Source organism: Lipotes vexillifer, unplaced genomic scaffold (genome assembly GCF_000442215.2).
Source record: "Lipotes vexillifer unplaced genomic scaffold, Lipotes_vexillifer_v1.1 scaffold98, whole genome shotgun sequence".
In the NCBI taxonomy this organism is placed as follows: domain Eukaryota; kingdom Metazoa; phylum Chordata; class Mammalia; order Artiodactyla; family Lipotidae; genus Lipotes; species Lipotes vexillifer.
In genome coordinates this window covers 2,046,771-2,070,105 of record NW_006799611.1, presented here as the reverse complement: position 1 = coordinate 2,070,105, position 23,335 = coordinate 2,046,771, and the positions used below count along the sequence as shown (strand labels likewise).

Sequence of the window (23,335 nt, the reverse complement as noted above, 5' to 3'; positions counted from 1 at the left end):
CCTACACCCTGTCCCCCTACCCCCCAACCCCAGGCATTTATCCCCTGCTCCTATCTACCCTCTGCTGCTTCCCTGTCTGTAACCTCTCCTGGGGGATTCACCCTCCAAGGTTCCAGTCTGCTCCCTGCCAAGGACTCCTCTAGCTCCTGGGCCAACCCTGACCTGAGTCCCACCCTGTCTCCTGGTATTCTAGAGCTGATCTCCCCAAACCCATGCTGCTGTCTTTCAGCATCCACAGGAGTCCTGGTGAGTTGGGGGTGACAGCACCTCAGCCCTCGAAGCCCCCATCCAGCTCCCCGGCCCTGGCTGGGCCTCTGCTGTGGCACCTACCGCAGGTGATCGAGTGTGGGAATGAGGTGTGGCCCCATCAGTGTTTCTGTTGGACTAGGCATCCCTCAAAGGCAGGGACGGGCCTGGGGGTGGGGTGGGGGTGGGTGGAGAGCTAGGAAGTGTCCAGCCAAAGCTGGCCGTGGGTTCTGTGGCCGCCATCACTTGCTGAGGACCACAGGGGGGTCCAGGAGTGATGCTAATGTGAGCCCATCCTTTGCCTGTCCTCCTCCCAGGTGGCCCAGGGGTCAAGGAGCACAGATTGGGGACCGGGGCTTCTTGCTTCTGCTTCTTGCTCCACAGATGCTCCAGCCTCAATCCCCCTGGGTGCCAGAGCCAGAAACTCATAGGGGCTGGGCGATGCTTGGCACCCTACCATTTCTCTCCACCACCCCCAGAGGGACCCTGCTCAGACCCACTCCTCACCATATCGCTTCTGTGCTGGTGCCTGAGGCCCCTGGCAGTATGAGGGCTGCCCTCCTGCCAAGCCACTCAGCTGCTGCTCAGAACAGCTGTACGATGGCTGCTCCCTGAAGGAGTGCTTCTCTCTGACTCAGAGTCACCAGCCCCTGCCGTGAACGCCTCATGCCTCCTTCTGAGGCAGGTGGCTCGTTCAAGGCCCAGTTCCAGAGGCTACCTCCCTGTAAGCCCTTGATGAAGCCCTGGGTGGGTGCGGGGGTGGTGGTGGTGGTGGTGGTTCCAGGCTCTCTCTGTCTTGTTTTCTGAATGACTGTGTCCATCCCCAGCACCCTCTGTGTGTCTGCTCCAAAGTGACCAATAAATGCTGATCTAATGAAGGAAGAAATGAACAAATGTCTGAATCCGGTGCTGAGCAGAAGGATGAATGACTTGTCTCTCACCTTTGGTCAGCCCTTGACAGTGACATCAGTCTGCCTCTAGACCCTCAAGCAGCCCCTCAGGTCCCCCCCACTTTCCCCAAGGAGGTGGCAGCTCTCACCTGAGCAGGGTGGAGGTGACATTGTAGCTGCGGTCTTCTTTCAGCTCGTAGGTGGTGGCGTACATCTTAAACTGGCCTTGTTTTTCCTTCTTAAATGCATTCCCTGCCAAGCCTATGATGTACCACTTCCCCTGGAACTACAGGGGGCTGTAATAGGCAGAGCCCACAGACGACCCTAGGGCCCCCGCCACTGCTCTGTCCCTGCAGGCCCTGAAACAGGAGCCCCTGTAACTAAGCAGCAGAGCCTGGGACTGGGCATTCAGTTCCTGCACTGATGAAGCCAGTGGGAGCCGGAGGCAGCCAGGCCAGGAGGGAACCCAGAGGATGGCAGGGAGAGGGCGACCCTGGGCAGAGTGGCCAGCTGGCCTCCCTGTGCCTCAGTTTCCTCCTCACGCAGAGGGACTAAAGGTGTTCCCACCACACATGGACTACAGCAATTATGGGAGAGAGACTGGATCTGGGAACGTCTGCCCAGGTGATCCTCTTGTCAGCAAGGTCGGGGTCGGTGTCGGGCAGTGGAGCGTGGCTTCCATCTGGGGAGCCAGGGCAGGCTAAGCTGAATCCTGGGTGTCCTGCCTTTACCTGTTTGCTAGGACTCTTCACCTCTCTTCCCCGCTGCCTGCACTCTTCCCCGGGCACGCCCTGCAGCTCTCCCTCCAGGGCCCTTACCTGGTCAGGCTGGAAGTTGGGCTGCAGCGGGACCCTGAACAGAGGTGGGGCTGGGATCAGGTTGGGGGTGGAATCCTGGGCTTGGGTGTGCAGGGCCCCCAGCAGGCTGAGGCCCAGCCACAGGAGACCTAGGGGCATGGCTTCAGGGCTGAGCAGGCTGGCGTTCCCTACAGCAGCTGAAGGGGGAAGTGAGTGTGGAGGCTGCCTGGGCAACCCTGTGTATGGTCCACCTGCCTCATGGCCCCTCCCAGGGTGGAGTGATTCATATTTTGCCAAATCCAGGAAGGGTGAGGCAATTGCCAGCACTCGTGCTGAAACACCTGGCAAGATTTCTGCCCCTTTCCCCGCTGGTCAGGACTGTGCAAGACCAGGGGGCAGAAGGTGGGGAGGGGACATTGCCCAGAGCTCTGCACGTCTGGCAGGCACAGGGGCTCCCTCCACTCTCTCTGTGTCCCTTCCCTTCATTCTGGTTGGCTCTGTATATGGTCGGTGGTCCCCGATCAGGACAAGCTGTCATCTCTGACTTTCAGGGGCCCCTGCTCAGCCCCAGCCCGGGGTGGGTATGTGTGGTGAGACCCCCTTCCCACATCCAAGGAACACAGACAATTGCTCACCCCGGCAGCCTATGTGCTGTGGCCTGGCTCTCAGAAGGGACAGGGAAGGGTAGGGCAGCTGAGAGTGAACATTTCTGACCAGGAATGACAGAGAGTGTGGTGTGTGCCCTGAGCTCTCGGAGCCCAGATCCTGGCTCTCCCAGGGGCCGCACACCAGGCCAGAGGCTGAAGGAAGAGCCCCTCCCCTCCTCCATGCCTCTGACCTTAGCCAACCCCTAAAGGACTTAGTCCCTGCTGTGGGCCCAGGGGATGACACCCCAAGCTGGGCATTAGAACCCCACGTGTGGACACTTGGCAAAGTAGAGAGCAGGTGTTGCGGTCCCAGCGCCATGCTGGTGGGGGGCAGCACGGGGCATGCATCTGTGCCAGGTGAGGGGCACTGGGGGCTGGGGCCTGAAGGTGGGCTATCCACCCAGCTGCTCTGGACACCAAGTGCTTTGGGGCACAGGGAATGCAGGGACTTGGACTTGTCTTTGAGAGGTCCTTGAGGCCATCTGCTGTCTCTGGCCACAGCCTTGGAGCCCAGTGCCCTGGGCGTGGGACCCCAGAGTTGTCCCTGCCATGGCTGATCCCAGCTTTGTCCTTGGAGGGATGCAGTTTCTTCACTGGGGCCCTGGCCATCCTTGGGAGGCAATGGTGGGTCCCAGGCCCTGGGAAATGTCTCCCAGATAGCTCACCACGAGGGCCAAGGCTGTCTGGATGCCTGATCTGTGGCTGAACTGAGGATTCGCTGGCCTCGCATGAGACTGACGGGGACCTCAATGGCTCTGCCTGCCTGCTGCTTGGGAATCAGCTTCCCCAGCCTAGGCTCTAGGGTGCCAAGCCCTGAGGGGAGGGGCTTTGGAGGCGTCCTGAGCTGGTGGGTAGGACGCATCCTACTGAGGCAGAGAGGCCCCCACAGGACCCCAGGCCTCTCAGGCCCTGAGCTGCCGGCCTTTGCGGGTGATGAAAGCACAGGAAGTAGAGATGAGGAAAGCCTCTTCCGGGATGTTGCCACCGAAGGCCGGGCCCTCTGCAGGCACCCGTGGCCACCCCCACCCCACCCCTTTCATCACTGCTCTCAGCCCCAGGGCCTCTACCCCTGCTATTCTCTTTGACCTTAAAAGGTACCCTCGAGTCTGTGGTGACTCCTAGACGTTGGGGAAACTCATGGATGGAGGCTCAAAGAATTTTAAGTAGGAGAGGGACAGTACCCTGGATCACCAAGGAGCCACTGCAGGGAATATTCTAGATTCTAAAAGTCAGGGTTGGGACTTCCCTGGTGGCACAGTGGTTAAGAATCCGCCTGCCAAGGCAGGGGACATGGGTTCGAGCCCTGGTCCGGGAACATCCCACATGCCACGGAGCAACTAAGCCCGTGCGCCACAACTACTGAGCCTGTGCTCTAGAGCCCACGAGCCACAACTACTGAGCCTGTGTGCCACAACTACTGAAGCCCACACGCCTAGAGCCCGTGCTCCGCAACAAGAGAAGCCACTGCAATGAGAAACCCGCGCACAGCAACAAAGAGTAGCCCCTACTCGCCGCGGCTATAGAAAGCCTGTGCACAGCAACGAAGACCCAATGCAGCCAAAAAAAAAAAAAAAGTCAGTGTTACTCTGAAAAACAAAAAGGAATGGGTCCTAAGAAAAACACTAACTGAATGAGATAGAAGGAGGAGTGGCCTGTTCTCGTCCATGTTTTAAGATTTCCCATTGATGTTGATGAGCAATAAATAAGAAGACCTGTTCACATTTTTGCTCACATTGAGCGATCTCATAAAAAATAAAAAGTCAGGGTGAGGGAATTCCCTGGCGGTCCAGTGGTTAAGACTTGGCGCTTTCACTGCTGTGGGCCCAGGTTCGATCCCTGGTCCGGGAAGTAAGATCCTGCCAGCCGCTCAGTGTGGCCAAAAATAAAATAATAAAATTAAATTAAATTAAATAAATAAAACAGTAAAATAAAAATAAAATAAAATAAAATAAAGTCAGGGTGGCCAATGCTCCCCTGGTATGAATTGGGGAGGGGTGTTTGGGCCGGGTCTGCAGCATGTGAAAACCAGGGCCAGGTGCAGGAGGGGAGACGGCCCAGCTACCCAGCTCAGGGGCCCCTGTTGGAGTCCTGACGCCTCCGGGTGCTTGCAAATCTCTGTCCACCCCCCACACACACACTCCGTCAGTTTCCCCATCTGTAAAGAGAGCTGCGGGCAGATCCTGCGAGGCCATGCAGCTGGTGCACACACGGGGGGGTCTCTACAGGACGTCACCTCTGAGTTTCTGATCACACCCACGCAGGGCCCGTTCTCTCTGTGCTGGCTCCAGGCCTGTCTCAGACCCACTGGCCTTGTCTGTCTCTCCGTCCTTATCTCCGTGTGGTCTTGGCCTCAGCTGACACACCTGGTGACAGCCATCTCATCACCCCTTCCTCACCTGGATGCTTTCTGCCTTCTCTCCTGGCCCAGCCCTGGAGATTGGCCTGGTCCAGGAGCCAAGGGAGGAGTGAAGGGGACGAGGCCTGTCCAGGGATTTGAGTCTCAGCAGTGTGCCGTGTCCCAGCCATACCTCGTGGGGGTCCAAGGATGGTCCTGGCCTTGGCTGGAGCAGAGGTCAGGCCAATCCCAGCCAACAAGAGGTGGGTTTGGGGCTGTGTGGAGCTGGGTGGCAGGAGATCAGCCGAGGGTGCTTGCTGCTGTCTGCCTTAGGAAGGGAAAGGGTCCTGCAGGGTGGGCTGGGGATAAAGGTGAAAACCTCTGCCCACCCTCTTCAGAGTCCAGCTGGGCTTCAGGGAAGGGTCAGCTCAACACGCACACCCACCTCGCACAAGCTGTAGAGCTAGGTACTAGGAGGGTTGGGTGAGGACCGCGGTGTAGACCTCCTGTTTAGACTTGGGCCGACTCCAAGGACAGGACCCTGGAGACCTCGTTCCTTGTCCAGCCCCCTCCCACTGGGCCTGGGCCCCCGGCCAAGGAAGACACTCGCAGGTTCACACTGCCCAGAGCTGGGAGCAGTTCCTGGACTCCAGGGCTTCAGAAAGTTCTGCACTGCACTCGTGGCGCCATGTGGGGCACCCCAGGTGCTTGTTTGACTCCCCTCGGCCCCTCTCTTTGTTTCCACTGTGGCCCCTGGGCTGGTCTTACAGGCCACCCCTGCCGGCTTTCCCCACTGTCTCTCTAGGAGCTACAGACGTCCTGAGTGAGGCCACAACAAGCCACAGGCTGCAACCAGCCACACAGGAGTCTTGGGGCCAGGCACCTCTTGGGAAAAGCCAGGGCTGGACCTTCCAAGTCCTGCTCTGTGTCTCTTTAGCAACAGCAGGAACTTAAAAACCATCCACACATGGCTCTCTGTGGCAAGAAGCCAGGAGAACTGTGGCTGCTCTGAATCTGTTCTGGCAGGTGCTCTCCCCCTCCACGGGCCCCAGAGGAGAAGCTCCCCAGGGACTGCAGTGGCCTGACCTCCCATGGAAGGACCCAGGCCTCATCCCTGGTCTAATACAATCAGGAAGGCAGTCAAATGCTCTCTGACAGCTTTTGCATCTCAGGAATCCACTCTAACCCCCTGGACTTGTTTCTGGAAGCTTGGGAGCAGTGTTCAGCCCAGCCTGGGATGTTTGGGGCAAAAGCATCCCTCTCTCCCCTGCTTGAAGGGCTGAGCAGCAGGTCCCTGGGACAGGGGCGACTAGGCTCCTGGGGGCCAGGGCAACACCTGGGAGCAGCCTACAGGCAAGGTGCCCCCAGGAGGCCAGCTGTGGCGACAGCAACTCTTGGGGTCCACAGATAGGCCCTCCTTGGCTACTGCAGGTCCAAACACCCAGAAGAACGAAGGACTGTTCAGTGTGGGGTGCCTGCTCCTCCAGAGATTTGGCTTGAGTGTCAAATTTCCAGAAGCAGCTTTCCAGCCCCCATCGCTCAGCTCTCAGCCAGGGGTCACTCGAGGATCTCCTGATTCCCACCCTTTCCACCTACCAGAAGGCCTACCTGTGGCAAAGCTTAGAAGGTCAGCCACGGACTTCCCTGGTGGCAAAGTGGTTAAGAATCTGCCTGCCAATGCAGGGGTCACAGGTTCGGGCCCTGGTCCAGGAAGGTCCCACATGCTGCGGAGCTACTAAGCCTGTGCACCACAACTACTGAGCCCGCGTGTCACAACTGCTGCAGCCCGCGTGCCTCAAACCCGTGCTCCACAACAAGAGAAGCCACCGCAATGAGAAGCCTGTGCACCGCAATGAAGAGTAGCCCCCGCTCACCACAACTGGAGAAAGCCCGCGCACAGCAAGGAAGACCCAACGCAGCCAAAAAATAAATTAATTAATTAATTAATTTAAAAAAAGAATAGAAGAGAAAAAGAAAGGCAGCTGCTTCTGACACCCCCCACAAGACACCCACTGGATTCCTCCCTCTGGGGAAATCCTTAGGGTCTACTGGGCAGCAGCAGCATGAGGCCTGGGGCCAGGCCCTTGTCCTGCTTCTGGTCCTTGGGTGCCCGGCCCATGCATGCATGCCCCTTAGATGGGTGCTCCTGCCTTTCACTCCAGGGCCCGGACTCCCATGCAGGCAAGAGGGCCTGTGATGATTACAAGGGGTCCAGGGGACTGAAGGCCACTGCTCTGAGCAGGGTCTGCAGGGGGCACCAGGCATCCAGCCGGCAGTGGGTGGATGCTGGGCTCTGGGGGAGTTGGGCAGGGGTAGCTGTGTCCATAGGCCTCTGCCTGGTATGTGGCCCTGACACTCAGCAAGACCTGCTCCTTCCTGCTCTGCACCCGTCCTGCCACGACCAAGACTGTGACAGTGAGGACAAGGTCAGTCTCCAAAGGGGCAGTGTGTCTATTTTCATAAGGAGAAGGGGCAGACCTGGGCCAGTGGACAGTGGGGCGAGGGGCCGGGAGCCTGGTGCAGGGAGCAGAGGAGAATAAAACACCGAGAACACCCATTGAAGCCTTGGGCCTGGCCACTGCCCCTCTGTAGTCCAATTCTCAGGGGGACCAGGTAGGGGCCGGGGGCAGGTGTGAGTTTCTGGGGACCTTGGGCTGGAGGGAGGACCACCCCCTTCCCTCTTCTCATGACTCTCAGAATCACCTCAGGGGTGGGAACCCTCTACAGAGGTGTGACAGGCAGGCTGAGGATGCAGGGCATAGGTATGGGTGCTCCCTCTGGGCCCAGAGTCCCTCAACCCTCAGATGGGCACTGGCCTCCCCCAGGGTCAGTGCAGCCCGAGTGCTCTCCCTAGGAGCCAACCTGGGTCTGCCAGGATTGAGTGACCCATGGCTCCTTGGTCTCTACCCATACCTCTGGGGCCCCCTGTCCTGGGATACTGCTACAAACTGAATATTTGTGTCCCCTCAGAATTCATGTTGAAATCCTAACCTGCAATGCAATGGTATTAGGAGGGGCGCCTTTGGGAGGTAATTAGGTCATGAGAGTAGAGCCCTCATGAATGAGATTAGTGTCCTTATAAGTGACCCCAGAGAGCTCCTCGCCCCTTCCACCATGTGCAGACCCTGTGAGAAGACGGCTGTCTGTGAACCAGGAAATAGGCGGAAATGGGCCCCCACCAGGCACCGAATCTGCTAGTGCCTTAATCTTGGACTTCACAGACTCTAAAACTGTAAGAATTAAATTTCTGTTGTTGGGACTTCCCTGGTGGTGCAGTGGTTAAGAATCCATCTGCCAGTGTGGGGTACACGGGTTCGATCCCGGGTCTGGAAAGATCCCATATGCCGTGGAGCAACTAAGCCCGTGAGCCACAACTACTGAGCCTGCACTCTAGAGCCCGTGAGCCACAGCTACTGAGCCTGCGTGCCACAACCACTGAAGCCCGCGCGCCTAGAGCCCGTGCTCCACAACATGAGAAGCCACCGCAATGAGAAGCCCGCGCACCGCAACAAAGAGTAGCCCCTGCTTGCTGCAACTAGAGAAAGCCCGCGCACAGCAACGAGACCCAACACAGCCAAAAATAAATAAATAAATAAATAATAAATAAAAACAAGACAAAATTTTCTGTTGTTTATAAGCCATGTAGTTTATGGTATTCTGTTACAACAGCCCAAAGGGACTGACTCAGCCACCTGCCCACACTGCTGGGTCTCCCAGTTGTGGGCCACCTCTTCCCCACCTCAGAGGTCTCCTGCCCAGACACACCCTGGGGCTTCTCTCCAGAGCATGCTTTCCTAACAGTGAATTTCATAGTTTTAGTATATTCTGCAGTCTAGACAGGCTGAGAATTTCCCCAATCATCAAATTTCTGTAACAAATGACCATTGAGAGTTCCCTGGTGACCTAGAGGTGAGGATTCTGGGCTTTCACTGCTGCAGCCTGGGTTCAATCCCTGGTCGGGGAACTGAGATCCCACAGCAGCACAGCCAAAAAACAAACAAACAAACAATTGTAGGGAGGGTGGGAGGGAGGGAGACGCAAGAGGGAAGAGATATGGGAACATATGTATATGTATAACTGATTCACTTTGTTATAAAGCAGAAACTAACACACCATTGTAAAGCAATTATACCCCAATAAAGATGTTAAAAAAAAAAGGATAAAAAAAGAATTTTATTTAGTAAACAAAAACAAAAAAAAATAAATAAATGATAATTCTATTTTGATTAAAAATAACAAAAAAACAAACAAATGACCATTTGTTGGCTTAAAATAACACATTCCAAAGGCCAGAAGTCCAAAATCAGAAATTCACTGTGCCGAGATCAAGGCGTGGGCAGGCCGCATGCCCTCTGGAGCCTCCAGGGGACCATTCCTTGCCTCTTCCAGCTTCTGGTGGCTGCCGGCACTCGCTGGCTGGTGGCCCCACCACTCCAGTCTCTGTTTATCTTCATAACGCCTTCTCCTTTGTGCATAATCTCCCTCTGCCTCATCTTTTTATTTATTCATTTATTTGGCTGCATTGGGTCTTCGTTGCTGCACGTGGGCTTTCTCTAGTTGCGGTGAGCGGGGGCTACTCTTCATTGCGGTGCGCAGGCTTCTCGTTGTGGTGGCTTATCTTGTTGCAGACAACGGGCTCTAGGCGCGTGGGCTTCAGTAGTTGTGGCACGTGGGCTCAGTAGCTGTGGTGCACGGGCTTAGTGCTCCTTGGCATGTGGGATCTTCCCGGACCAGGGCTCGAACCTGTGTCCCCTGCACTGGCAGGTGGATTCTTAACCACTGCGCTACCAGGGAAGTCCCTTTTTCTTTTTTTTAATTTAAAAAACACTTTATTGCTAATATATATATATATATATATATATATATATATATATATATATAGTAACCATCATCTGACTCTTCAGGAGGTCACAAAGTTTTTGCTGGTGGAGGGTTTGAAATATTTTTTACCAAAACGTGACAGAGACATAAAGTAGGCAAATGCCATTGGAAAATGCCTACAGATTTGCTTGATGCAGAGTTGCCAAAAGCCTTCAATTTGTAAAAAAAAAAAAAAAGCACTATGCCTGTTATTACTTTTTTTCTTTTTGCGGTATGTGGGCCTCTCACTGTTGTGGCCTCTCCTGCTGCAGAGCACAGGCTCCAGACGCGCAGGCCCAGCGGCCATGGCTCATGGGCCCAGCCGCTCCACGGCATGTGGGATCCTCCCGGACCAGGGCACGAACCCATGTCCACCTGCATCGGCAGGCGGACTCTCAACCACTGCGCCACCAGGGAGGCCCTGTTATTACTTTTTAAGTGAGGCTTTCCCTCCGGCAGCCTATTTAAATTGCAGCCATACCTGTTCCCCACGCAGCAAGCACTCTATCCCCTTTTCTTCGCAGCCCTTTTACTTGTTTACCATCTGTCTTTGAGCAGAAGAAGGTAAACTATAGGAGGGTGGGGATTTTTGTCTATATGGTTTTTAGCTGCTCTATCCACAGCCCTGCAACAGTGCCTGGCTTAGTGCTGGCACTCAAAAATGGCTATTGAATGATAGAGATATATACACCTGGGACCCTCTGGATGCTGCAGTCCTCAACATGGTGCTGCCTCCCAGTCATATTCTGTGTTTTAAAAGCCTTGAACCTGCAATGGATGTTGCAGCCACTCTCTATAGGAGGACTTTTGGGAGACTCTAGTCCTGTGCTACCTGGGCCATGACATCCTATAACATAATGATCCTTTACTTACATTAAAAATAAACAGTTATGGGAATTCCTTGGCGGTCCAGTGGTTAAGACACCACGCTTCCACTGAAGGGGGCACAGGTTCGATCCCCAGTCAGGGATCTAAGGTCCTGCAGGCCACCCAGCACAGCAAAAAAAAAGAAAAGAAAAGAAAAAGAAAAAACAGTTACAATAGAATTGGCGATGGTAGCATCCCTGAGTACCTATTATATGCCAGATTCTGTGTTACACACAGCACAGTGCTAATAAGAAGCCCATACAGAATTATAACTAGAAATAATTATTACAGCTCACATACAACTATAATAATCAAACCTATTCAGGGCAAAATCATGGAAAATCCACTTGAATGCTTCATTTCCTTGCGTGGAAAATGAGCAGCTCATGAGGTCAGAGGTGATTCATTTCTACTGTTAAATGCCTAAATCTCCCTTCTAGGGGTGGAGCTGTTCAGATTTGCTCTTTAGTTCAAAATCACTCCCAGCCACAAAGTCCTTTGCTAAAAGGAATGGCAGCTGCCTACTCTCACCAGAATAGACACCTGGTAGACAGTTACCTCTTCGATTTCTAAACTGACGTTGTACAGCGTCCTCTGCAAGCAGAGGTCCCCCAGGTGGATGTGCTGGCCCTCTTCCTCCTCAGGACGCTCGCCACCATCCAGGAGGAGGTGGCCCTTCTGCTCTGATGCTCAGGGCACTGAAGCTGCCTCCCCTTCTCTTTCTTGCCCCTGGCAGTCCTCTTGTCGAGTGGGAGGAGTCCCAGGCCAAGATGGCATTTTTCATCTCTGTTGTGATGTGAGGGGCTGGCTGGTTCATTTGTTCTTTCTTTATTTCTTTCCTTCCTTCCTTCTTTCTTCTTCCTCTTTCTTTCTTTCTTCCTTCTTCCTTCCTTCCTTTTTCCTTCTTTCTTTCTTTCTTTCTTTCTCTCTCTCTCTCTCTCTCTCTCTCTCTCCTCCCTCCCTTGCTTCCTCCCTCCCTCCTTCCCTCTTTTCTTTTTTCCTTCCTTTCTCTCTCTCTCTCTCTCTTATTTTCTTTGGCCAGCCTCGAGGCTTGCAGGTTCTTAGTTCCCTGACCAGGGATTGAACCTGGGCCCACGGCAGTGAAAGTGCCGAGTCCTAACCACCGGACCACCAGAGAATTCCCTGGATTTTTCTTTATCATGTGAACCTCTTCCATTAGAAACAAAGTCTGATAGGAGCTGTGAGAGAAGCGCAAAGATGAGACACTGGATCAAGATCAGGGAGACAAGCCCAGGGCGTCCAGCCATGGAGCAAAACACATCAGGTTGCACAGTGGAAGGAAGCTGAAGGGCAAAATGTAGCTCATTGTCATAGCCCAGCCTCAGAGGTCGCAGGAGTGTGGGGACACCCTCGGGAGGGACAGGGGCCTCCTCAATTGGCCCAACACTCTACACTACCAGTTACATGCTAAACCTACTCTTTCCTTTTCCACCAGTCTAATGTAGACCAAAGGCTATAGTGACCACAATAAACCTCAGCCCATGAGTTTGAACCCACTTCTGACACCTCCCTTAACCCAGTGATCTTTCTCTACAGGGCACTCTCCCAGCCGGATTCCCAATATGATTTTAAAAGATTAAAAAAATTTTGGCCGCACCACTAGGCATGTGGGATCTTAGTTCCCTGACCAGGGATGGAACCTGCGCCCCCTGCATTGGAAGCGTGGAGTCTTAACCACTGGACCACCATGGAAGTCCATCCCCCTACATTTTTTTTAAACATTAGAAAATCTTTAGAGAAAAGGTAACTTTTAGTGGTAGGACTCTGCTTAGTTACTGAGAATCCCTATTTTAAAGTCTGCAGGTGCTATTAAATGTAACATACAATCCTCTTGCCCGAGAGCAAGCCCTGGCTCCTAAATCCTAAACTTCTAAGCTTGCTCTTTTTGTCCCTAAATTGCCACATTTCCTATCCATTCCTAATACCCCATCTTCCTAGAAGTGTCATGTTTCTAAATCTCCTAGATAATCTTCATTCCTGGTCCATCTTTAAAAAAAAGTTTAGTTTTTTTTAAAGTTTAGTTTTCTGAAAAGAAAATTGATTTCACTTGTTCAGAGCCTTCCTGAAAGACTGGGCTAAGAAAATATCCCAAATATTCTGTCCACTTTCACAGAGTGAAACCATACACTGACAGATTTCCCATCATTTCCCTCTCCTAAAGAGTTACTACAGGATCTTTTAGGCCTCCTGGACTATTAAAACTATGCTAGGGCCTCTAGTTTGCATAGCTGGAGCGTGGAAGCCTTGCCCTTCTCCCACTGTCTGCTCTTCATCCTCCCTTCCAATGTTCCCCTTCCTGCATGGCTGAGGGTTCTCACAGGCTCCCAGTGCACACCAAGTGTTTTCTCCGAGAGTATGCTGTATTAGGTGGGAGAGGTGGGAGAGGCCTGTCCAGAGGGCCTTGCCGGTATTCCAGGGCCGCAGGGTCCCTCCCTTCTGTGATCAGAACCCTGCCCTTTTTACCTCCTAATTATCCCCACTAGGAGCAGGGAGCTGCTTCCTCCAGCTCCTGCCCAGTGAGGCTATTTTGGAGAATCGATGTGGAAGGTGGAGGGCTGACTTCTGGTCTTGGAGCTTGTGGACTGGAGTCAGACTACTGCCAAAAGAAGTCAAAAGGCTAGGGATGGTCAAGATCGGCCCCTGCTGGCGAGGAGAGAAAGGGAGGCTATCGGAAAGATAGGGCTGTTGCTCTGAAGGGTAGGCACGGAGGGGTGCCCAGTCTTCCCGTGGCCTGAGTGTACCTTGGGGAGTACACCTTGGGGAGGACTCATGTGAAAAGCAATCCTGGTGAACAGCAGTCTAGAAACTCTGAAGGGCCCTCCCTCCACCAGACAACCAGATCTAGCATGAAATAGACTCTTAACGCCCTGCTGGGCTCACAATAAACAAGGGACATGCATGGCTTTAAGGGTGTGTTTTAGAATAACTAGAAAGCCTGCAGAGTCATGAGCAAGGCGTCCAAAATAAAAATGTATAAAAGAAACCACACAATAAATTCAAAGAAAACAGAAGGAAGGAGAAAATGAAGTTAAGAGAAGAAATTAATGAATTAGAAGGACACAATAGGAATATCAAAGCCAAAAGTTGACTCTTGGGAAAGACTTATAATTTAGATAGAAATTTAGAAAAATTTCTCAAAACAGAAAGATATAAGGCACAAATAAACAGAAGTAAAAGAAGGGTATAACTATAGATTCTATAGACATCAAATGGATAGGTAAATGTTACGGGTAATGAAATGGGAAATTTCCCAGTAAATTGTAATTTACCCAAATGGATTCAATCTGAGCTGCCCTATAGCCACGACAGAAATCGAATCAATCATTAACAAATCTTCCCACAAATACGAGACAAGCAATATAAACTAAGCATGTTCAAAGTACACAATTTGACAAGTTTTTAAAAATAAACTTTTAATTTTAAAATAGTTTTAGAGTTACAGAAAAATTGTGAAAAGTGTTCCCATATACTCTGCACTCAGTTTCCTGTATTATTAACATATTAGTTTGATACATTTGTTACAATTAACAAACCATCAATGATACTTTATTAACCAAAGTCCATGCTTTATTCAGACTTCCTTGGTTTGTACATAATGCCCTTTTTCCTGTTCCAAGATCCCATATTACATTTAGTTGTCATGTCTCTCTTTTTGTTTTTTAACATCTTTACTGGAGTATAATTGCTTTACAATAGTGCGTTAGTTTCTGCTTCACAACAAAGTGCATCAGCTACACATATACATACATTGTCATGTCTGTTTAGGTTTCTTTCGGCTTTGACAGTTTCTCAGATTTTCCTTGGTTCTGATGACCTTCACAGTCCGGAGAAGCGCTGCTCAGGTATTGTGTAGAATGTCCCTCTCGGGATTTGTTGGGTGTTTTCCTCATAGTTAGACTGGGATTATGGGTTTTGGGGGAGAAAGAGTGCAGAGGTCAAGTGCCATTTTTGCATCACATCCTATCAAGGGTACATACTATCAATATGACTGATCAATGTTGATGTTGACATTGGCCACCTGGCTGGGGGGTGACTGTCAGGTTTCTCCACTGCAGTTACCCCTCTTCCCCCTTCCCACACTGTCCCCTTGGGAAGGAAGTCACTCTGCACAGCCCACACTTAAGGAGGGGAGAGTTTTGCTCCACCTCCTTGAGGGCAGGGTGTCTACACAAATTATTTAGAATTCTTCTCTACAAGAGATTTGTATCTTCTCCCCCCTTTACTTATTAATTCAATCATTTATTTATATCAGAATGGACTCATGGATATTTATTGTATACTTTGGGTTACAATCCAATACTACTTTATTTTGTTGATCAAATTGTTCCAACTTTGGCCATTCGAGCTCCGAAGTCCTTTGTTTTATATATATAAATTTACTTATTTTTAATTTATTTTTATTTTATTTTTGGCTAAGTTGGGTCTTTGTTGCTGTGCACAGGCTTTCTCTAGTTGCAGTGAGTGGGGGGCTACTCTTCTTTGCAGTGCACGGGCTTCTCATCGCGGTGGCTTCTCTTGTTGCAGAGCACGGACTCTAGGTGCGTGGGCTTCAGTAGTTGTGGCTTGCAGGCTTCAGTAGTTGTGGCTCGCGGGCTCTAGAGCGCAGGCTCAGTAGTTGCGGCGCACGGGCTTAGTCGCTCAGTGGCATGTGGGATCTTCCCGGACCAGGGCTCGAACCTGTGCATTGGCAGGCGGATTCTTAATCACTGTGCCACTAGGGAAGCCCTCTGAAGTCCTTTTGACATACCGCTTTCATCGTAGTTTTCGAGCAATTTGTTATGACATATATAAATACCCATGGAACCACTACCACGATCAAGACAGTGAACATACTCATCACCCCCCAAAAACCCCTCATGCCCCTTCCCTCCTGCTCCTCGTCATCACACACCCCCTACCCCACTCCCAGGCAACCCCCAGACTGCTTTCTCACCATAAATTAGTTTGCATTTTCTAGTTGTATGTAAGTGGAACCAAATAGTACATATGCTTTATTGCCTGGCCTCTTTCATTCAGCATAATTATTTTGAGATTCATCTCTTCAGTAGGTTTTGGGTGAGATGAAGGGGCAGTGGGACATTTGGGTAGAACCCACTGGGGTGTTAGAGAGGGGCGAGTGCTGGGGTCAGGAGGAGTGGCAGAGCAGGGGCTGGGCAGTCGTGGAGGGTGAAGAGGTTGGCAGGACTCTTGGGTTCTCCCTTGACGACGGAGGCAGGAGCAGAAAAGGTGAAAATGGTTAGGTGGGAAAGATAGTCAATTGGGTGGTTATGCCAGGATGAGGGTGGGGTGCCTGCGGGACATCCCAGCTGACCCAGAGGCAGTTGTAAACCCAGGATAGGGTTGACCTGAAACCATAGGCTGGGCATTCACGACACAGATGGTACCAGAAACCAGGGTAGGGAAGAGGTGGCCGAGGCCACGTGTATGGGGCCTAGTGGGTCCAAGAATGAACCCTGAAGAACCCAATTCTTAAGAGGCAGGGCTGGGGCTTCCCTGGTGGCGCAGTGGTTAAGAATCTGCCTGCCAATGCATGGGACACGGGTTCGAGCCCTGGTCCGGGAAGATCCCACATGTTGCAGAGCAACTAAGCCCATGTGCCACAACTACTGAGCCTGTGGTCTAGAGCCTGCAAGCCACAACTACTGAAGCCCGCGAGCCACAACTACTGAAGACCGCGCACCTAGAGCCCATGCTCTGCAACAAGAGAAGCCACTGCAATGAGTAGCCTGTGCACCACAAGGAAGAGTAACCCCTGCTTGCCACCACTAGAGAAAGCCTACATGCAGCAAAAATAAATAAATAAATACATTTATTAAAAAAAAAAAAAAAAGAGGCAGGGCCGCATAAGAGAGGGTGAAGGAAAACAAGGAGGGTGAGGTCATGGACTCACAGAGGGACATGTGCCCAAGAGACTGGCTAGTAGGGTCACATACCAATGGGAGGTCACAGAAACTACAGCCTGGAATGGGGCTCCTGGGCTGGCACGATCTGGGCTATGCCTGGACAGAGGCTCTGTCCTCTCTCCCGTGTGAGAACCCTGGGTCTTGGCCACCTGTCCCCAGATGTCCCATAGCAACAGGGAACAGCACAGCTACCCCTAGGGTTTGCTCAGACTTGGGCCTAGGGATCCATCCAGCTCAGCCACAGACAGAAGGTTCCTGGCTGCAAAGAACTAAAGAAGAGGCCGTATAAGGACCCAGGGCAGTGAGCACCGGCTGGCAGGCCAAGACACATGGGCCTGCCCTTACGTCCTGCCCAATCTTGGCCAGGAAGACAAAGTGAGAATTTGCCAAGTATTTTGGTGGAGGATTGGGTTATTGGGTTTCCTTCCTGTATTTAGCAAAGATGGAGCAAGCTGCCAGGTGGGCAAAAAATAGGGGTCTCTAAAACACCCCAGCCTCACTAGCCTCCAGACTCTCCCCATTCATTTCCCCATTTAATCCTGACAGATCTCATTGCAGGAGACACTAACCATTATTGTTATTTTACAGATGGGGAAACTGAGGGTCCAGAAGGGGAGAAGGGAGCTGATGGTTCTCTCTCCTTCCCCCCCTACCCCCACCCCCTGCAGTGTTGTGTAGGCAACAGCCTGCTTTGTAAGCAAGTCACATTCGCCAGGGCTCCAGGCCACACCAGCAAAGGTGCCTGGGGTTGCTGACTCAGCAGGGCGGCACGCCCACCCAGATAGCCCCTCCTGCCAAGCCAAGACGGTCCACTCCCGGCCCCGGCCCCTTAGGAGTCTCCATCTCCACAGGGGCTGAAAGAAGTGTCTGGAGCAAATCCCAATCCCAAAGGGCGAGTGACCTGAAGCGGCCTCAGTTTCCCCATCTGTAAAACGGGGCCTGTCGCCCACAGTTCTCGAAGGCTGCGGTTTCCAGGGACCCGCTCGCAGGTGCTCGTCCCAAACCTCCGGACGGCGCTTGCTGCTCCGGAACCACCCTGGGGCGGGGGGATGGGAGGGCTCTGCGGTTCCTTCCCGGTCCCTATCCCGGCCCCGATTCCCCTTCGCAGGAGGGCACCTCCGAGAAAGCAGAAGTCGCCTCAGCAGCCCCCGTGGGTCACCTGCTTCCAAGAAGCCGTCGTCCTCGCCTTCCGGGCCCGCCTCCACCGGCATGCACAGGTCTCCGTTGGGGCCCGACATTGTGGGCTCGGGCGCCGCAAGGGCAGCGCGAAGATGGGACACAGCGATTGTAGCACAGAAAGCCGGCACAGGGCGGAAGGTGGAGGCGGTGGGTGGAACTCGGGACCAGCTGGGCTGAGTGCTACAATTGAACGCGCCCGGGCCCCGCCCCCACCCGCTGTCAGACTCCGCCCCACGTCCCGCCCCACTCAGAGCCTGGTCCCTGTCTCAGCCCACCTCTTGCGCCTCATCCCGGGAGCGGAGTTTTGCGCCCGCCTGGCTTTCAGACTCCGCCTCGCCCCGCCCACAATCTGTCCAGCCTTCAGATCCCAGTCCACTCCTCGAGCCCCACCCCTCTCCCGGCCGCCGGGAGGGGCCATCCCGGGGCTGCCCGCCGAGAAGCCTAGGTAGTTGAGCCTCGGGCCCTCAGTTAGGGCAAAGGAGCCCGACAGAGGGGCAGGAGGGCTTGGAATCCCCACTCCGCCCTATCCTGCCGCTGGGGACCTGCGGGTCGGCGACTCGGCGCCTTCGGGTGGGCGAAATAAATCTGAGACACGTGGTTTCTAAGGCCCCCTGTGTGTATGGAAAATTTTATGGTTCGGGCCACAGAAGAAACGGTGCAGCGGTGAGGGAGGGCGGAAAAAGCCCGATTCGAGGACGTCCACCTACTGTGGGTCGGGCTGGGCGGTTTCTGCGAGTCTCATGGACCCGATGCCGTGACGCTTTCCCTGATAGTCTGAAGGGTTCACTCTCTTTCGATTGGGTGCGTATTACGGATGACGCTGACGGCCACATGGCGAGCTACGTGGCCGAGTTCCTGCGTTCGTCTCCGGGTCACCACCGAGACCAGTTACATCTACACTTTAGAAGCCGGGGCATTTAGCAGACATCCCTAGGTGTGTTTCTTCGGCTCTGACGGATGTGTGGAACTGGGCTCCGAGGACTCACGCCCAGTCCCACGAGAGCTGGCCCACCCCACTCGGCATCACTGTCACTCCGGCAACCTGCGGGGCTCCGGAGACCTGCTCCTTTAAGAGGAGCCTGAGCTCGGGCCATCTTTGTTTCTCGCGCCCTCCCGTTGCGCCGGCGGAGCAAACATGGCCCAAGCTGTGCGGGCGCTGTGGCCCGGCGGGCTCGCTCTGACCTGGAGGTTGGGCGGTCGCCCCGCGCTGGGACTCCCCGCGCAGAGCCGGGCCGGCTTAACCGGGGCGGCGGGAGGCCCGGGCCCCGCCGCCACCACCCGCAAGGGGGGCCCACGGCTCCTGGGAGCGGCGGCGCTGGCCCTGGGAGGAGCCCTGGGGCTGTACCACACTGCACGGTGGCACCTGCGCGCCCAGAACCTCCGTGCCGACCGCTCAGCCGCGCAGGTAAGCCCGGGTCGGACCAAGCCTTGGGTAGGGGCGTTCGGGTCAGCGCCGAACTTCGGGACTTCTGGGAACCGGCGGTGTCAGGAATCGCCTCCTCCGTCCGCTCTTAACCTTGGACCAGTGACTTGGTTTTAAGCCCTCGAGCCCTCAGCGTCCTCATCTGTGAAATGGGGCGCTACTGATGCCTGCTGACTAGAATTCTCGTTGTTTCAAAGTCGTTTTTCTAACGTGTTTTAAGACTTTTTGATGGAAAGATTTGGAGATCACTGAAAAGGGAAAGCCTCTTGTACAGTGGACGGCTTTACAAACATTTTATCGTGTCCTTCCCACTGTCTCCAAATCCCGAAGTTGTGTATTTATTAGTACTGTTATTAGTATTTTTACGGAACTGATGACCCTTAGACTCCAGGCCCTGAGACACGGAGAAACAAGGGTATGTCCCCCAAGCCGGGTGGTGGCCCAGCTGCCCTTGCGGTGCTTTGTACACAGCACCAGCACCCCCCCACACACACACACACCCACAGGCGTCCCTTTCCTGAACCCATGGGAACAGGAACGGTAGATGGGGAGTGGAGTTCCGTGTCTCCCTGCCCTCCCACCTCCATGGCCCAGCCTCAGTCTCTCATCTCTGAACAATGGGGGAGCGGTACTGCAGCTGTGGCTTTCAAACATGAATATGCTGCAAGCTCACGTGAGGTTCTCCTGCCCTATGCAGGCCAGTGGCCCAGATATAACGCTCCCCTCTTGTAGATTTGAGGTAGACCCCGCTCGGAAACGCTGGGCTCTGCCTCCACACCCCTTGAAGGGGTTGGGGTGGGCACTCCCAAGTTGAAACAGTTGCATCTGGGGGGGCACACCTGGCGGTGTCTGAAGTTCCCTAGGGACAGGAAGGAGAGGAGAGATGTCTGTCTAGTGTTGGATAGAGATGAGAAGATTCCTCCTACACAGAACAGACTTTCTACCTGGGGAGCCCACTGGATGGGCGCTTGGCTGTCCACTGCAGGAGCCTGCTGCCCACCTCCCTTTCTCCCTGTCACCCATCCCCCATTTCTCCTGAAGTTCTCAGGTCATCCTAGAAAACTCTCCTGGGAAACTTTTGCTTGGGGGTGGGGCCTGGACCTGGGGGCGGGGCCTGGGCACCAGGCCCTCAGAAGCGCCCTCCTCTGCTCCTCATCCAGCTCTCCGTGTCCAGCCGCCTGCAGCTGACTCTGTACCAGTACAAAACGTGTCCCTTCTGCAGCAAGGTCCGTGCCTTCCTCGACTTCCACGCCCTGCCCTACCAGGTGGTGGAGGTGAACCCTGTGCGCAGGGCCGAGATCAGGTTCTCCTCCTACAGGAAGGTGCCCATCCTGTTGGCCCAGGAAGGAGACAGCTTGGTGAGCCTTGGGGAGCTCCCCCCACCTGCCCCCTTGTCCAGGCTTGTCCTGGAATACCCCCGAGTTGGGCCCTGCTCTGAAGCCCTGGAAGGAACTTGGGCTCTCTGGGCCTCGGCTGAGGATTATGAACCCGTGAGTCTAAGGGAGACAGAGGACCACAGAGCTTAACAACGTGGCTTCCGAAGTCAGTGTGGTCTGGGTTCGAGGTGGGGGCTCTGTCACTCACTGGCTGTGTGACTTGGGGCCAGTCGCTTAGCCCCTCTGGGTTTGCTTCATTAATCAACAGAGAACCACACTCTCCAGGGTGTGGGGCTTGGCTCCTAGTACGTAGCTTCTGAGTCTTCCCGGCCCCTCAGTGCCCAGGAGGCCAAGCGGGTGAGTGGGCGGGGCTCAGATCCTGGGTCTCCCCACATTCTCCTCCCCATTAGCCACACTTGGGTCTCCCTTACTCAGGACAGGCTTCCCTGAGGGCGGGGAGTGGGTCCTGGGGGAAGGGAAAGCTCAGTGGGCATCGATTTTAGGGGTGAACCTCCAGGGACAGACAAACAGTGCCCAGGTTCCACCCGACCAGCTTCTGCAGAGAGCTTGGGTGTCAGGATTAAGAGCCCCTGGTGATCCTGCCAGTGGCCAGTCAGCCAGTACCCCCCGCCCCCCACAGTCTTGATCTAAACCATCCTCTTCTCCAGCAACAACTGAACGACTCCTCTGTCATCATCAGTGCCCTCAAGACCTACCTGGTGTCGGGGTAAGGAGCCCCTGAGGCCCAGGCTGGCACTGCATCTCATCCCGTCTCCTATCTCAGGGAGGCCTCCCCTAGGTTCCTGCATGGGAGTGGGGTGGGGCTGCTGCTTAGACTTCCAGAATGGGCCACGGGCACCACACTGAGACTCCCCCTTCTTCCGTGCATCTCCCTCTGTTGGGGAAGTGCTTCTGGTATCTGCCCCAAGTCCCTCTTGCTGCAGGACCTCCTGTGTCACCCACAGGAGGGTGGGGAAGCTTTTGTGGGTCAGTCCTGGGGCTGGATCAGGCTGGGGTAGATATTCATCCCAAGGAGGTGAGGGCTTAGTCTCCTGGAGGAAGAGGGAGTCAGGGTGAGGCTCTGGATATCTCCCAAAGGCAGCCCCTCGAAGACATCATCACCTACTATCCACCCATGAAGGCTGTGAACGACCAGGGCAAGGAGGTGACCGAATTCTGCAACAAGTACTGGCTCATGCTGGATGAAAAGGAGGCCCAGCGGATGTATGGTGGGAAGGAGGCCAGGACGTGAGTGGGGCCGGGGCCGGCCCTGGGGATGTGGGGAGGTGCTGGTCTTCCCCAGAGGGGACCAGGCTGCGCGAGATGCTGTGAGCGGGGAGCAGCATGGGAGACCACGAGGGCTGGGGCTGAGCCACGGGCGTGACTGACTCTCCTGCGGACCTCCTGCTCCCGTCCGTACACTGGGCTGTCGAGATAGTGCATCTGCTCCCCCACCTCCCAGGCCCTGGCTCAGGGAGCCCACCTGGGCCGCCTTCTGTCCCCCCTTGCCCGCAGGGAGGAGATGACGTGGCGGCAGTGGGCAGACGACTGGCTGGTGCACCTCATCTCCCCCAATGTGTACCGCACGCCGACCGAAGCCTTGGCCTCCTTTGACTACATTGTCAAGGAGGGCAATTTCGGGACTGTGGAGGGCGCCATGGCCAAGTACGTGGGCGCAGCTGCCATGTACCTCATCAGCAAGCGGCTCAAGAGCAGGTGACGGTGCACACATGTGTGCGTGTGTGCGCATGCGCTCATGTGCGCATGCACCTGGGGGCCTGCCATCCCCAAGTCCCCAGCGTTAGCCAAGCTGAGACTCAAACCCAGAACCCCTGATTGCCTCCCCCAGCCCAGGGGAAGCAGGGCTGGCCTGGGAGTCCAGAGCTGGGTCCTTGCCTTGTACCTTCCTCTGTTTCCCTCTCCATGGTTGAGTCTCTTGTCCCGCTCCACCCCCTGGAGTAGCCTTGGCCCCCGGGCCTTCTCGCTACCCCCACCTGTGCCAGGTTTCGGAGTTCCCCTGATGGACTTCCCCCATTCCTACCCAGGCACCACCTCCAGGATGACGTGCGTGAGGATCTCTACGAGGCTGCCAACAAGTGGGTGGCAGCTGTGGGCAAAGACCGGCCCTTCATGGGGGGCCAGAAGCCGAACCTGGCTGATCTGGTGAGTGTAGTGGTGGCAGAGGGTGCACAGACCAAAGGGTCTGTGCTTGGGGTGGGGGAGGCCCAGGCAGGCAATACCTACGTCTCACAGCTCCTCCATCCCAGAGGCATCTGCCTCCACCGGTTGTCAAGGGCTTAAGGAAAACGAGTACTCCAGGCTTCTGCCCAGCAAAATTCCTGGGACAGTGTCTTGTTGGCCTGACTTCAATGGCAATCCTTGAAGCAGTCCTACAGCCAGGGTAGGATATATCGATTGCAAGGCTCTGGTCTTGGAGCGAGTGGTGGGGTCCCCTCTTCCCGAATCCTACAGCCAACCCACACGCTTCATTCAAAGCCCCGCGTGCAAAATTGGCCCGTCAGTGGGTCACGGGGCTCCCAGAAAGGGGAGGTGATGGGCCCAGGGCACACACCGGGCAGAGGGCGGGGCAGGCGTGGACACCCGCTCTGTACCCGCCCCCCCTCCCCCAGGCAGTGTACGGTGTGCTGCGTGTGATGGAGGGTCTGGAGGCCTTCGACGACCTGATGCGTCACACTCACATCCAGCCCTGGTACCTGCGGGTGGAGAAGGCCATCGCTGAGGCCCCCGAGTGAACTGAGCATCCCTGCCGGGAGGAGGGGGGGAAGAGTGG

At 54.7% G+C, this 23,335-nt stretch overlaps 2 protein-coding genes and 1 non-coding gene across 4 annotated transcripts in view; 1 reads left to right on the top strand and 2 right to left on the bottom strand.

Moving 5' to 3' along the window:
• The window catches only part of LCN2 (lipocalin 2), a 4,014-nt gene extending 1,922 nt beyond the window's left edge, over positions 1-2,092 (bottom strand). The window contains exons 1-2 of the mRNA XM_007471757.1: positions 1,955-2,092; positions 1,286-1,422 (exon numbers count right to left, since the gene is read on the bottom strand). Of these exons, the coding sequence (XP_007471819.1) occupies positions 1,286-1,422; positions 1,955-2,092 (275 nt within the window). The remainder of the gene's footprint in view (positions 1-1,285; positions 1,423-1,954) is intronic.
• Positions 2,093-11,707: 9,615 nt separating this feature from the next.
• Positions 11,708-11,780, bottom strand: TRNAE-UUC (transfer RNA glutamic acid (anticodon UUC)). The gene has a single exon. It is a non-coding gene; the product is annotated as a tRNA-Glu (tRNA).
• A 7,094-nt stretch (positions 11,781-18,874) lies between these two features.
• PTGES2 (prostaglandin E synthase 2) lies at positions 18,875-23,328 on the top strand. Of its 2 annotated transcripts, none has more exons than XM_007471755.1 (7): positions 18,875-19,150; positions 20,329-20,526; positions 21,213-21,271; positions 21,643-21,792; positions 22,060-22,260; positions 22,590-22,707; positions 23,175-23,328. In XM_007471755.1, exons 1-7 carry the CDS (start codon positions 18,881-18,883, stop codon positions 23,295-23,297), a joined length of 1,119 nt encoding a protein of 372 aa, XP_007471817.1. In that variant the 5' UTR covers positions 18,875-18,880; the 3' UTR covers positions 23,298-23,328. The 2 variants fall into 2 exon arrangements, with proteins under 2 accessions (XP_007471817.1, XP_007471818.1); XM_007471756.1 differs by lacking the exon at positions 18,875-19,150 and having other exon boundaries at positions 20,332-20,394; positions 20,487-20,526; positions 21,647-21,792; positions 23,175-23,325.
• The last annotated feature ends 7 nt before the right edge of the window (positions 23,329-23,335 follow it).

Bases quoted from the DNA above. Each gene is read 5' to 3' on its own strand.
- PTGES2 (XM_007471755.1), top strand. From the start codon at position 18,881: ATGGCCCAAGCTGTGCGGGCGCTGTGGCCCGGCGGGCTCGCTCTGACC. The intron at 19,151-20,328 runs GTAAGCCCGGGT...CTCCTCATCCAG, and splicing joins CCGACCGCTCAGCCGCGCAG to CTCTCCGTGTCCAGCCGCCT. The intron at 20,527-21,212 runs GTGAGCCTTGGG...CCTCTTCTCCAG, and splicing joins CCCAGGAAGGAGACAGCTTG to CAACAACTGAACGACTCCTC.